General features: G+C 53.9%; 1 protein-coding gene across 1 annotated transcript in view; it reads left to right on the top strand.

Moving 5' to 3' along the window:
• The first annotated feature begins 892 nt into the window (after positions 1-892).
• LOC125626444 (uncharacterized) overlaps positions 893-11,572 on the top strand; it is a 46,240-nt gene continuing 35,560 nt past the window's right edge. The window contains exon 1 of the mRNA XM_048829427.2: positions 893-1,522. Within this exon, the coding sequence (XP_048685384.1) occupies positions 1,376-1,522 (147 nt within the window). The 5' untranslated portion in view covers positions 893-1,375. The remainder of the gene's footprint in view (positions 1,523-11,572) is intronic.

Raw genomic sequence — 11,572 nt, 5'->3', positions numbered from 1 at the left:
GGGTGAGCGATTTACATTAACGATGGATAAAACGTCCACATACTAGAACTGCTATTTGTGCTGAAGCCCTGGACAGTGCAGAGTCAAATAGTAAGAAACAAATGAAGAACAGAAAGTCTGACGAAAATTATATTGATTTTGGTTTTATGGAATTTAGTGATGGATGATTGCAATGCGTTGTATGCTTACAAAGCCAATCAAATGAAGCAATGAAACCAGCAAAGTTGGAACGACACCTCCCAACAAAGCACCTGGAGTATAACAATAAATCCAGAGACTTTTTTCAGCTAAAGAAAGAAGAATGCAATTGACAGAAAACTCAAATGACAAACATAACATCGGTTCCTGAAAAGGCACTCTGGATCGCAAAGCCCTGGCTGGGATGATTTAGTTGGGGTTGGTCCTGCTTTGAGCAGGGGGTTGGACTAGACGACCTCCTGAGGTCGCTTCCAACCCTGATATTCTATGATTCTATACTAGAAACTCATGCTTTTAACAATGACGGTGCTGGTTTCAACCTCCCCGAATGACCATGCTGTTCTATGGGGACCTAGGGCAGGGATTCTCCAGAGCCACATCCAGCCAGTAGGAGGAAATCACGAAGGAGGCTTGTGAGCTGGGAGCAGTTTCTGTGTTAGGGTTGGGGAGAGGTGATACCAAGACGTGGTTCACAGACACCAAGGCCAGCAGGGACGGGTAGAGGCATCTGGTCCATGAGTACAGGGTCACCTGTGTCCCAACCTGCTGGGGCTGATGCGGGAGTTTAATGAACTGCCATTTTGTAGCCACCTCCCTGGTGACCTAGATGTCCCTTAGGCCAATCCACAGCGCACTCTCATGCCGCAGGGTATATTTACCCACAGACTCTGCACATCCTGTGAGAACCGTTAGGCTCTGCTCAGCACGCTCTCTCGCTCTCGGTTCAACCTGTTTCCTGCACTAGCATTTCTGCCAGCAAACGCAGGAGGAAGCGCAAGGGAGCTCCAGACGTCTTCCCTCCCAGCCCTGTCCCTCGGCAACGATTTCTGAGAGGTTGCTGGAGCCAGAAGCCCATGGCAGGGGGGTGTCTAGTTCGGTATCTTGGTGGCCCCCCGGCTGGAAGGGATTCTCGGCTCTTCAGAGGAGCAGGAGCTTGAGAGGAAAAACAACATCGGTATTTCTGCCTTCAGCCTCCTGCTCCCTCCCCAGCGCTCTGGCACCCTTGTGCCCCAGGTTTTTGTCTAGGGATCCCCCAAACACACACAGGTTATGAAGTGACGACGTCTCCACTGGTTACGCCTTTTTCCCCCAGGGCTCTGAATGGGGGTCTCCTCTGGTCCTCCCGCTTCCTCCCCAGGCTGAGCCCAGGGGGTCCTGTCCCGCCAGGCCCAGGGCCATGGCCTTCCTCCTCAAGTTCTTCCGTTTCGGTGCGGAGAAGAAGAAGGCGAAACACTACGAGAACGTGAAGCGAGACGTCAACCCAGAGGACATCTGGACAGTGCTGGGGGAGCTGGGCGATGGCGCCTTTGGGAAAGTCTTCAAGGTAAGTGGCGGGGAAGGGCTGGGGTTATCCCAATCACCAGGCCGAGCTGCTCGGAAGGAAGCCCAGCTCGGCGGTGCTCCCAAGTGAGCTAGCCGCCCAGCCGGGCACGGAGCTGCCTCGCTGAGCCGGTCCTGTAGCATGGGGCCGTGCGTTTAGAACTGTCCCAGGCCAAGAGCCGGCAGCTGGGGCGCATCGTCCGTTGCTGAGGCCCGAGAGGCTGTGAAGGGGTTTATTCCACTGTCTCTGGTTAGGGTGGCCCAGGAAGGAAGAGACGCATGAGGAGAAATATCCTAATTCACTTCCTGGACTCCCGTGGCCTTTGGTCGGTGGGCCACATTTGGAGGACGGGATACAAATGGGTGATGGGATGGATCCCTGGGCGAAACACTGTACCTCTGGGCCATGGTTTTAAGAAGGGACTCCTGATTGTGGGTGCCCAGCTGAGACACCTTAAAGGGCCCTCATTTTCTGAGAGGGCTGCAACCCCCCACCATGCCCCCCCCCAAAATCAGGCCCCTTGAAGGAGGCTCGGGGCAGCACGCACAATCACTAGTCACTTTGGGAAATCTGGGCTCTGATATTTCCTTCTTAGTGTGCTCATATCTTGTACTCCTCCCTTAATAATGTGCAATGGGCCACTTCCCGAATTCTCTTTATCAAGCTGATATTCATAACAAAACCTCATAATTGAGCTCTTCCACTGCTCTCCATAATCCTTCACTAATCCGCACGAAGCCCTGTTAAGTAGCTGCATATTAATTCCTTTGTACAGATAGGGAAACTGAGGCACTGAGGTTCGAGCCCCAGAGCCTGCATTTCAGAGGTGCAACCTCCCGGTGCTCTCCGCTGTAGTGCTGGGAACTCAGTGCTGCTGGAAACCAGGGCCAACATTTCCAAACTGGGGAGCCTAAAGCTGGGAGCTGCGGGGTGCAGAGCACTAATTTATGAGCTTCACTCTGGCTTCAGCCCGCCAGGTTTGAACATGTTGGTCCACACAGGGTCAGGCTGCAAGTGAGGTGCCTGCCTCCCCTTGTCCACGCTGCGGGGAGAAACATTTCCATGGCAGTGGGCAAAGCCTGGAGGTGGAGGCTGACGGGCAGGTGAACCTGACCCACAAACGTACATCGGTGGGTAACGATCATCATGTAGTGGGAAGGGAGCGGCTTGTCTGGCTCCTCAGTGCGGGACTGGGCCTTGCTGTGTTTTGGGAGGAACTAAGTGAGGGCCTGACCTTGGGCCCCTTTATAAGCTCTTGGTTGTGCTAAAGAGCTTGGGGGAGGGAGGGTCTGCGTGCCGTGAAACCGCAGGGCAGAGCGTGAGCTCTGAACAGGAAACTGCCGGCAGAGCTGCAGCTGCACACGGGCCTGCCGTGTGCACCAGCAAAGGGCTCAGCAAGGCTACCGGGCTCGGCATGAAACTGGGCTTCCCCAGGGGCCAGATCCCCAGGGCTGCGCGTGGGAGGACAGGGGAGCTGGAGGCAAGAGCCCCAGGGGCGGGATGCTGGGGCCTGTGTCGGGGTGGTGTTTGGAGCCCTCGCGTGCGTGTCTGGAAAAGGAAATGGCTCTGCTGAGAGAGGCTTGCACCTATTCTGCCAGAAGCGGCTTCTGCTTCTGGGAGACTCGCCCCCCTCCCTCTGCCCAGGGCCCAGTGCCCTGGCCAGTGCCCTACCCTGACGACTGGTGCAAACGCGCCTTCCCCCGCCAGGGCCGGGGTTCTTGGCTGGCACCCTCAATGGCGGGAAGGCGGGACCAGGCTGGGCAGGACAGTCCTACCTGCGCCCCGGTGACCAGTCTGATCTGCCCTGTGGCGGCCACTCCAGCCCCTCCTCCAGGCCCTGCTCCTGCCCACGTGAGAGTGGTGGGGCTGGAAAACATGGCGGGGGACAAAGATCCCCCCCCCACCCAATATTTCCATTGCAAGGGCTCCCGCCGCCCCTCGGTCCTGCTGCCCCTGCTCCGCCCCTCTGAAACGCAGCCCCAGGGTGTCTCTAGGCTTGGGCACCCACCCCCAGAAGCCTCTGCTGAACATGCTGGCCTAAGACGCTAGGCAGATTGCGGCTGCAGGTGGTTCCCAGTTAGCAGCACCGAGGGCCTTCGGAAGGTTTTAATTGACCAGCTGCTGGTCCAGGGACTCCCCTGGCTTTAGCCTTGCTAGCATGCCCCGTGCCTGACTACTGCCTCCCTCCTCCTGCCCCAGGCAATACGAGAGAGGTGGCAGAACACCCTCATCTATAGGTTTGAATGCAACAGAGCCAGGCATAGCAGGAACAGCAGCTGGCATGGGGACCATCAGTGTGGGCACACGCCCTTGGATGTGTCCTCTTGGGCTGGCCTGGACTGCCCCTGGGGAGTGGTGTCCGAGCCTGAGCCTCGGCCCACTCTTGGTTGCTAGATAGTAGTGAGTGCGCCGAGGGTGATGGGGACGGGGGTAGCAAGTCAAGATCTGTTCAATGTTCAGTGCAGGGATATGTATCAACGCTACAGGCCTGATTCAGCACCGGGTTGCGGCCGGTTCCTGGCAGTAGCGTGCCATTGGGTTGGAGTGAACTGGCCTGGCCTAGAACCGGAACGCTGCACTGGGGAACCGGGGCCAAGAGAGGTACAAACGGAAGCATTGAGAACCATGTGGGAATTTCCACGTTGCCTGGAAGCTGACCCGCTGCAGGCAGGACATTACACACTGTGGGAGCAGTAGGACCTCAAGGTCTTGAGGAAAAGGGGACCAAGCCATGCTCTGTCGGGGTAAAGCAGCCACGCCTCTCCTGCCAGGCATGCTGAGGAGAGCCGAGAGGCTGCACCCCCAGCTGATGCTGCTCCATCGACTTCATGCCTTCTCTGGCAGGCCGCACCAGCTGAGGATGTGGCTCCTGGGAGTACTTGGACTGTCTCTGGGTTTGGTCTGCACTGTGGTTTCTCAGCCAGTCTGACCGTTGCCGTACCATAAGCTAGCAATGGTGCTGGAACGGGGTAGTCAGGCCACTGGCATCGGAAGCACCAGTTAGAGCTAATGGCACGCACCAAGACTTTCTCTAGGAATGAGGCCCATGGACAAATGAAATCCACCCTTCCTCTCCCAGGTGCCCAGAGGAGGGTGGAGATGTCGCTGGACTCCGAGACTCCTTCCTAGATGTGCTCTGCACTTAGACACCAAGTCGCAGGCACCTTGGTGGGTGTTCCAGGGAGAGGTGTATTATCCCTGTCTAATTTGTCTGGCGGGACTCCCCCTGCCCCTCGGACACCGGCTGCCGTTCTGGGCACCTCACGCCCAGAAGGATGTTGCCAAATTGGAGGAACTTCTGAGCAAACCAACAAAACCAGGGGTGTGGCTACAAAGGTGCGAGCCATGCCAGGGCCCACGCGGTAATGAGCATCCAGCCAGCGGGACCCCTGGGGAAAGCAGAGCCCATGTGACCCTGCTCAAGATGGAGCGCAAGGTCAAAGCATTAGCTGCTTTGCATGGGAGGGGGAAAGGGGGATGGAAGCGAGGGAAGAGAAGGGGAAGGTTGAGAGCTAGATCAGAGCTGGAGGGGACCAAGGCGGGGAGCTGGCGGAAGGCCTGAGGTGCGGGGGCGGGGGTGTGGATCAGAGAGCTAAAAGGACCGGGAAGGGTGATTGGGTTGGGGCTGAGGGAGCTGAGGTCTGGACTGAAGGAAGCTGGAGTGGGGTTGAGGGAGAGCTGGGGGGCTGGATCAGAACTGGAGGGGAGGGAGGGAGGGTCGTCAGGGGAGCTGGGGATGGGAGGGCTGCGTTGGGGCTGTGTGGCAGCTGGAGAGGAGCTAGGTGGGGGTTGGGGGGCTGGAGAGGAGCTAGATGGGGCTGGAGTGGGGCTGTGGGGGGCCGAACGGGGTGGATTTCAGACTCAGGAAGGGAGCCCCTAACTCATCCTTGCCCCAGGGCCCTCCAGTGCCTCGTTCGGCCACTGAACAGAACTGAGGCAGGGGCTGGAGGGGGGCGGCTGTGTGGGGAGACGACAGGGACGGACCGGCCCCCGGGGAGAGGTGTGTCACAGCCGTGGGGCAGGGGAGAGGAAATGGTGAAGGGTGTCCACGCGAGGAGGGGCGACTGTCTGGGAGCAAAGGCGGTTCAGACCCCGGGCAATGGTCCCTCAGCACGTGGTACGTCAGGGCTGGTTCAGTGACAGGCCCTGGCGGGCTGCGAGGCGCTGGCTGAGGTGCTGGCCTGTGCGACCCAGGAGGTCAGCCTGGGTGGTCAAAACGGACCCTTTTGGCCTGAAATCTAGGGGGCAGATCCTCAGTGGGCGTGACCTGCAGCTAGGCCGCTTACACCAGCTGGGGCTCTGGCCCGATGACTCTAGATTGTGGAGCAGCCCCCGCGGATCTGGGAGTGCTCATGCAGAGACCGCGTGTTCTAGTGGGTAGGTAACAGCGCGGGAGTAGGACTCCTGGGTTCTGGGCCTTGCCGGCTAAGCTTTGGTAGGTCACCCCCCCACCCCCCCCCCGTGGCAAGCAGGGATACAGCTTTCCTGTGTGACGTGCTTTGAGACCTGCTGTTAGGCCGGACAAAGCGCTGGGGGACCGATCCTGGGCCAGCCCTGCTCGGCTGCGTATTGATGGGAGCCGAGACTCGGGGACCTGCCACGTCCCACGGTGCAAACCAGGCGCTGTGCGGCCACTTCCCTGCAGGCAGCTGCTTGGGAGGCAGCAGTGGTGGGCCGGTGGGAGCAGGGACTCTCTGGAATTGCTACCTAGCGTGGAGGCTTTCGTCAGCCCCGGTGTATGGCGAGAACCATTACCATAGCACCGCTGCCTGCCAGCAGCTAGCCAGGCGTCTAGCAGAGCAAGAATCGCTGGTAATTAAGAAACCACAACGACTTCCGCTGGGCCGCGAGCATGCACCAGAGTGCGCGTGTCTCAGCTCCTCTGCTGAGAGAGCCAAGCCCCGGGGCGGGGAAGGAACAGGGCTGCCCCAAAACCGGGGCCTCCACAGGCAGTCCCAAGCTCCCCGCTGTCCTGCAGAGCCTGGCTGTGAGGTTTAACTCTGGCGCCCCTGCCCGCTGCGCCCAGCCTTCCTGGAGCACTGATCTCGCAGAGCCATGAGCTCCGGCCAGGAGAACGCCAGCCAGCAAACCAGTGAAGTCCCTGCAGCAGCCTGGCAGGGACCTAGGTGCCCAGAAGCGTTCGAGAGTGAGTCTGACGTCCTGCTCAGCAGCTCTCCACCCTCTGCGTGGGTCAGTCACAGCTGCTGACTCTAGGGCCTAAAACAATTCTTTGCTGCCTTTCACTCCGCCTAGCCCTGCTGGGCCAGCCCCACTCAGGGAGAGGGAGCCAGCGTCCACTGCTTCTTGAACGTTCAGTGATCAAGGATAAAGGGAGAGAGAGCCAAGGCCGGGCAAAATCCAGGCTTGATTCCTTCCTCTACACCTCCGGGCCTCTCCCCTCAAGCACGTTCGGAAAGGAAAATTCTCCACATTCCCAGATGCTGGAGCGGCCTGCCAGCTCTGCTAGGGTTAAGGTTAAGACCAACTCATTGTGTAAAGCTTGACTCTTCTGAATGCTCTCAAGTTTACATGGCTACTCAGGTTGCTTTGAAATTCGGGGCACCTCATGGAGGCCCAAGTTTTTCTCAAAAGAAAAGGAGGACTTGTGGCACCTTAGAGACTAACCAATTTATTTGAGCATCAGCTTTCGTGAGCTACAGCTCACTTCATCGGATGCATTCAGTGGAAAATACAATGAGGAGATTTATATACACACAGAACATGAAAAAATGGGTGTTTATCATGCACACTGTAAGGAGAGTGATCACTTAAGATGAGCTATTACCAGCAGGAGGGGGGGGTGGGGGGGAAGAAAACCCTTTGTAGTGATAATCAAGGTGGGCCATTTCCAGCAGTTAACAAGAATGTCTGAGGAACCGGGGGGGGGGGGGGGGGGGGGGGGGGGGGGGGGGAAGGGAATAAACAAGGGGAAACAGTTTTACTTTGTGTAATGACACATCCACTCCCAGTCTCTATTCAAGCCTAAATTAATTGTATCCAATTTGCAAATTAATTCCAATTCAGCAGTCTCTCATTGGAGTCTGTTTTTGAAGTCTTTTTGTTGAAGAATTGCCACTTTTAGGTCAGAAATCGAGTGACCAGAGAGGTTGAAGTGTTCTCCGACTGGTTTTTGAATATTATAATTCTTGACATCTGATTTGTGTCCATTTATTCTTTTACGTAGAGACTGTCCAGTTTGACCAATGTATGTGGCAGAGGGGCCTTGCTGGCACATGATGGCATATATCACATTGGTAGATGTGCAGGTGAACGAGCCTCTAATAGTGTGGCTGATGTGATTAGCCCCTATGATGATGTCCCGTGAATAGATATGTGAATACAGTTGGCAACGGGCTTTGTTGCAGGGTTTGGTTCCTGGGTTAGTGGTTCTGTTGTGTGGTGTGTGGTTGCTGGTGAGTATTTGCTTCAGGTTGGGGGGCTGTCTGTAGGCAAGGACTGGCCTGTCTCCCAAGATCTGTGAGAGTGATGGGTCGTCCTTCAGGATAGGTTGTAGATCCTTGATGATGCGCTGGAGAGGTTTTAGTTGGGGGCTGAAGGTGACGGCTAGTGGCGTTCTGTTACTTTCTTTGTTGGGCCTGTCCTGTAGTAGGTGACTTCTGGGAACTCTTCTGGCTCTATCAATCTGTTTCTTCACTTCAGCAGGTGGGTATTGTAGTTGTAAGAATGCTTGATAGAGATCTTGTAGGTGTTTGTCTCTGTCTGAGGGGTTGGAGCAAATACGGTTGTATCGCAGAGCTTGGCTGTAGACGATGGATCATGTGGTGTGGTCAGGGTGAAAGCTGGAGGCATGTAGGTAGGAATAGCGGTCAGTAGGTTTCCAGTATAGGGTGGTGTTTATGTGACCATCGCTTATTAGCACTGTAGCGTCCAGAAAGTGGATCTCTTGTGTGGACTGGTCCAGGCTGAGGTTGATGGTGGGATGGAAATTGTTGAAATCACGGTGGAATTCCTCAAGGGCTTCTTTTCCATGGGTCCAGATGATGAAGATGTCATCAATATAGCGCAAGTAGAGTAGGGGCGTTAGGGGACGAGAGCTGAGGAAGCGTTGCTCTAAGTCAGCCATAAAAATGTTGGCATACTGTGGGGCCATGCGGGTACCCATAGCAGTGCTGCTGATTTGAAGGTATACATTGTCCCCAAATGTGAAATAGTTTTGGTCAGTGATCCTAATTTGGGGCCACTTGCCCAAGTGATTTCTGAGATACAGGCCCCCCCCCCCTCCCCCAACAGCTGTTCTTAAAGTTGACATGTTTTGGCAACTTTGTGCACGGCTAGAGATCAAACTCGGGCTGAGCCTGAGATGGTCATACCAGGGTCCCAGATGCTTGAGGGCTACCCCAATGGAGAGCATGCCACTCACTGGCTCTCGGGGGGAAAACAAGTTCCAGTGTTATTCCAAAAACGTTTGGGTCTCCACAGGGGTGCACACCAAGCCGTTCTGGCTCATGTGCCAATTGGAGACGCTGCCCATGTTCAGAGAGAGACATTAAGGGAATGCAAGCTCTGCCTTACGGGCCCTGAATGGCTCAAGGGGGACTGTTCTGCTTGCTTAGTTTGTGTGTTGCTTGCTCATTGTGAGTTCAAATCCCTTCCTAATCTAAAATGCAAAAAGCTCACTTACTTACCAGCTCAGTGGTCAGGGTCACCAGTGTGCTTAGATGTTTGGCTGCATGTGTGTTCCCTCTGTGTACTGCCACAGCAGACCTCATGGGAACCACCCAATGACCACAAGATCTGTTAAGGGACAAAGGCACGCAGCCAGGTTTATTGTTGACAAAGCACAGTACTAGTATCCCGCAGACTCTACCAGACCACTAATACATGTATGCCCATAACAATGGACTAGCTCAGTGAATGGTGGGACTTTCCATTCTTCGCTAGGCTAGACAAAGATACTCCCTCTGAGATACATCTTTATACCTCAGTACAAACAAGTTAGTACTGCCCCCTGACGTGGTTAGTTGTTACCCATCACCTTGCACATGTTGGTTTGATCAAAACATCTTTATTACGTACTGTTATCCTGACCTTATCTTTAGCAGGGGTCAGTGTGTTCCTGTTATCTTTGGGGAATGTTTTTGTACCATCCTTGATATCGGGATGTTTTGGTACCACTTGATATCGGGATGTGTTTGCATGAGTGCTCTGTGCCTAGCACTTCTTAGGAATGTGTATTTCTGCAATATCAGCCCTGTTCTTGCCAGATTCTTTGATGTTGGAGCAAGTGCAAATCCTTCTTGTGATGACAGGAGAAGCCTTGCACTTGATTCTCGCTGGGCGTAGTCTTTTGAGGGTCTATTTTGATCTCAACAGTCAGGTCATTGGCTTGTGTTCCTTCCCTGCCCTGCCGATCAAGGAGAGTGTGTTGCACCATCCTTCACATCTGTTTATGTCTTGTGTTCAGTGGGAGAGGACAGATCTGTGGTTTCAGTGCAATAATATGCAATATTATATGAACGAGAATTCACCTGTTCAACTCATGGAGCTTGCTTCCAAGTGCACGTCTGTCATGAGGAAATAGTCTGAGCCCGACAGGATCTCCCACTTGTAGTACTGGGAGTCATGGTCATAGTTAGCTTTGGCCTTTGCCTGTCTCTCTCTTTTTGTCTATTTCTCCTTCTAACCCTGCCAGCTATAGTAATGGTGGGGCTATGGGCACCAAGGTACATGTGCCTCTTGACGTCAAGCCTAGCACCAGGTTGCTACTGAGCCCTTCTCTGGGAGTGTTCTTCCACCAAGGAGTAGCTTGCCATCTCCTTCCTTTGTTTGGTGCCGCTCTCTTTAAAAGAGTTTTAGCAAGTTTCACTGTCAATTCAGCTTTGCCATGTGCCATGTGATGGGACTGAATTCCCATTGCTGGGAAAATTGCACAAACTCACTGCAATTAAACTGGGGTCCATGGTCTGAAAAGACACAGTTCGGGGTCCCATGCTCCCTGAAATGCTTCATTGCTGTGTCTAGGATGGTCCCTGTGATAGTTTCTCACAGTTCATCTCATTCTCCGGAGTCTGAACAGCAGTCTATAATAATGAGGTAGTCCATGTGGTTTGCCGCGAAAAGATCCATCCCTACTTTGCTCCAAGCTCTGCGGGGAAGTTGTGCATTTTCATTGCGTAATTTTGTTGCTTGACCTGCATTTCTCTACCTGTCCCAACTGCTCACCAGGTCTCTGATGTCCTTGGTCATATTTGGCCAGGATACAGCATCTCTGGCTTTCCCAAGACAGGCTTTGATTGTAGAATGGCTCTGATGTATTCTTCAGAGAGCTTATGTTCTCAGTAGAAAGAAAAGGAGTACTTGTGGCACCTTAGAGACTAACCAATTTATTTGAGCATGAGCTTTCGTGAGCTACAGCTCACTTCATCAGATGTTTACCGTGGAAACTGCAGCAGACTTTATATACACACAGAAATCATGAAACAATACCTCCTCCCACCCCACTGTCCTGCTGGTAATAGCTTATCTAAAGTGATCAACAGGTGGGCCATTTCCAGCACAAATCCAGGTTTTCTCACCCTCCACCCCCCACACAAATTCACTCTCCTGCTGGTGCTAGCCCATCCAAAGTGACAACTCTTTACATAATCAAGTCGGGCTATTCCCTGCATAGATCAAGGTTTTCTCACATCCCCCCCACCCCCATACACACACAAACTCACTCTCCTGCTGGTAATAGCTCATCTAAACTGACCACTCTCCAGGTTTAAATCCAAGTTAAACCAGAACATCTGGGGGGGGGGGGGTAGGAAAAAACAAGAGGAAACAGGCTACCTTGCATAATGACTTAGCCACTCCCAGTCTCTATTTAAGCCTAAATTAATAGTATCCAATTTGCAAATGAATTCCAATTCAGCAGTTTCTCGCTGGAGTCTGGATTTGAAGTTTTTTTGTTTTAAGATAGCGACCTTCATGTCTGTGATTGCGTGACCAGAGAGATTGAAGTGTTCTCCGACTGGTTTATGAATGTTATAATTCTTGACATCTGATTTGTGTCCATTTATTCTTTTACGTAGAGACTGTCCAGTTTGACCA

The sequence above is a fragment of the Caretta caretta genome, chromosome 26 (assembly GCF_965140235.1).
Source record: "Caretta caretta isolate rCarCar2 chromosome 26, rCarCar1.hap1, whole genome shotgun sequence".
Taxonomy (NCBI): domain Eukaryota; kingdom Metazoa; phylum Chordata; order Testudines; family Cheloniidae; genus Caretta; species Caretta caretta.
This window is presented reverse-complemented; position numbering and strand designations above follow the sequence as displayed.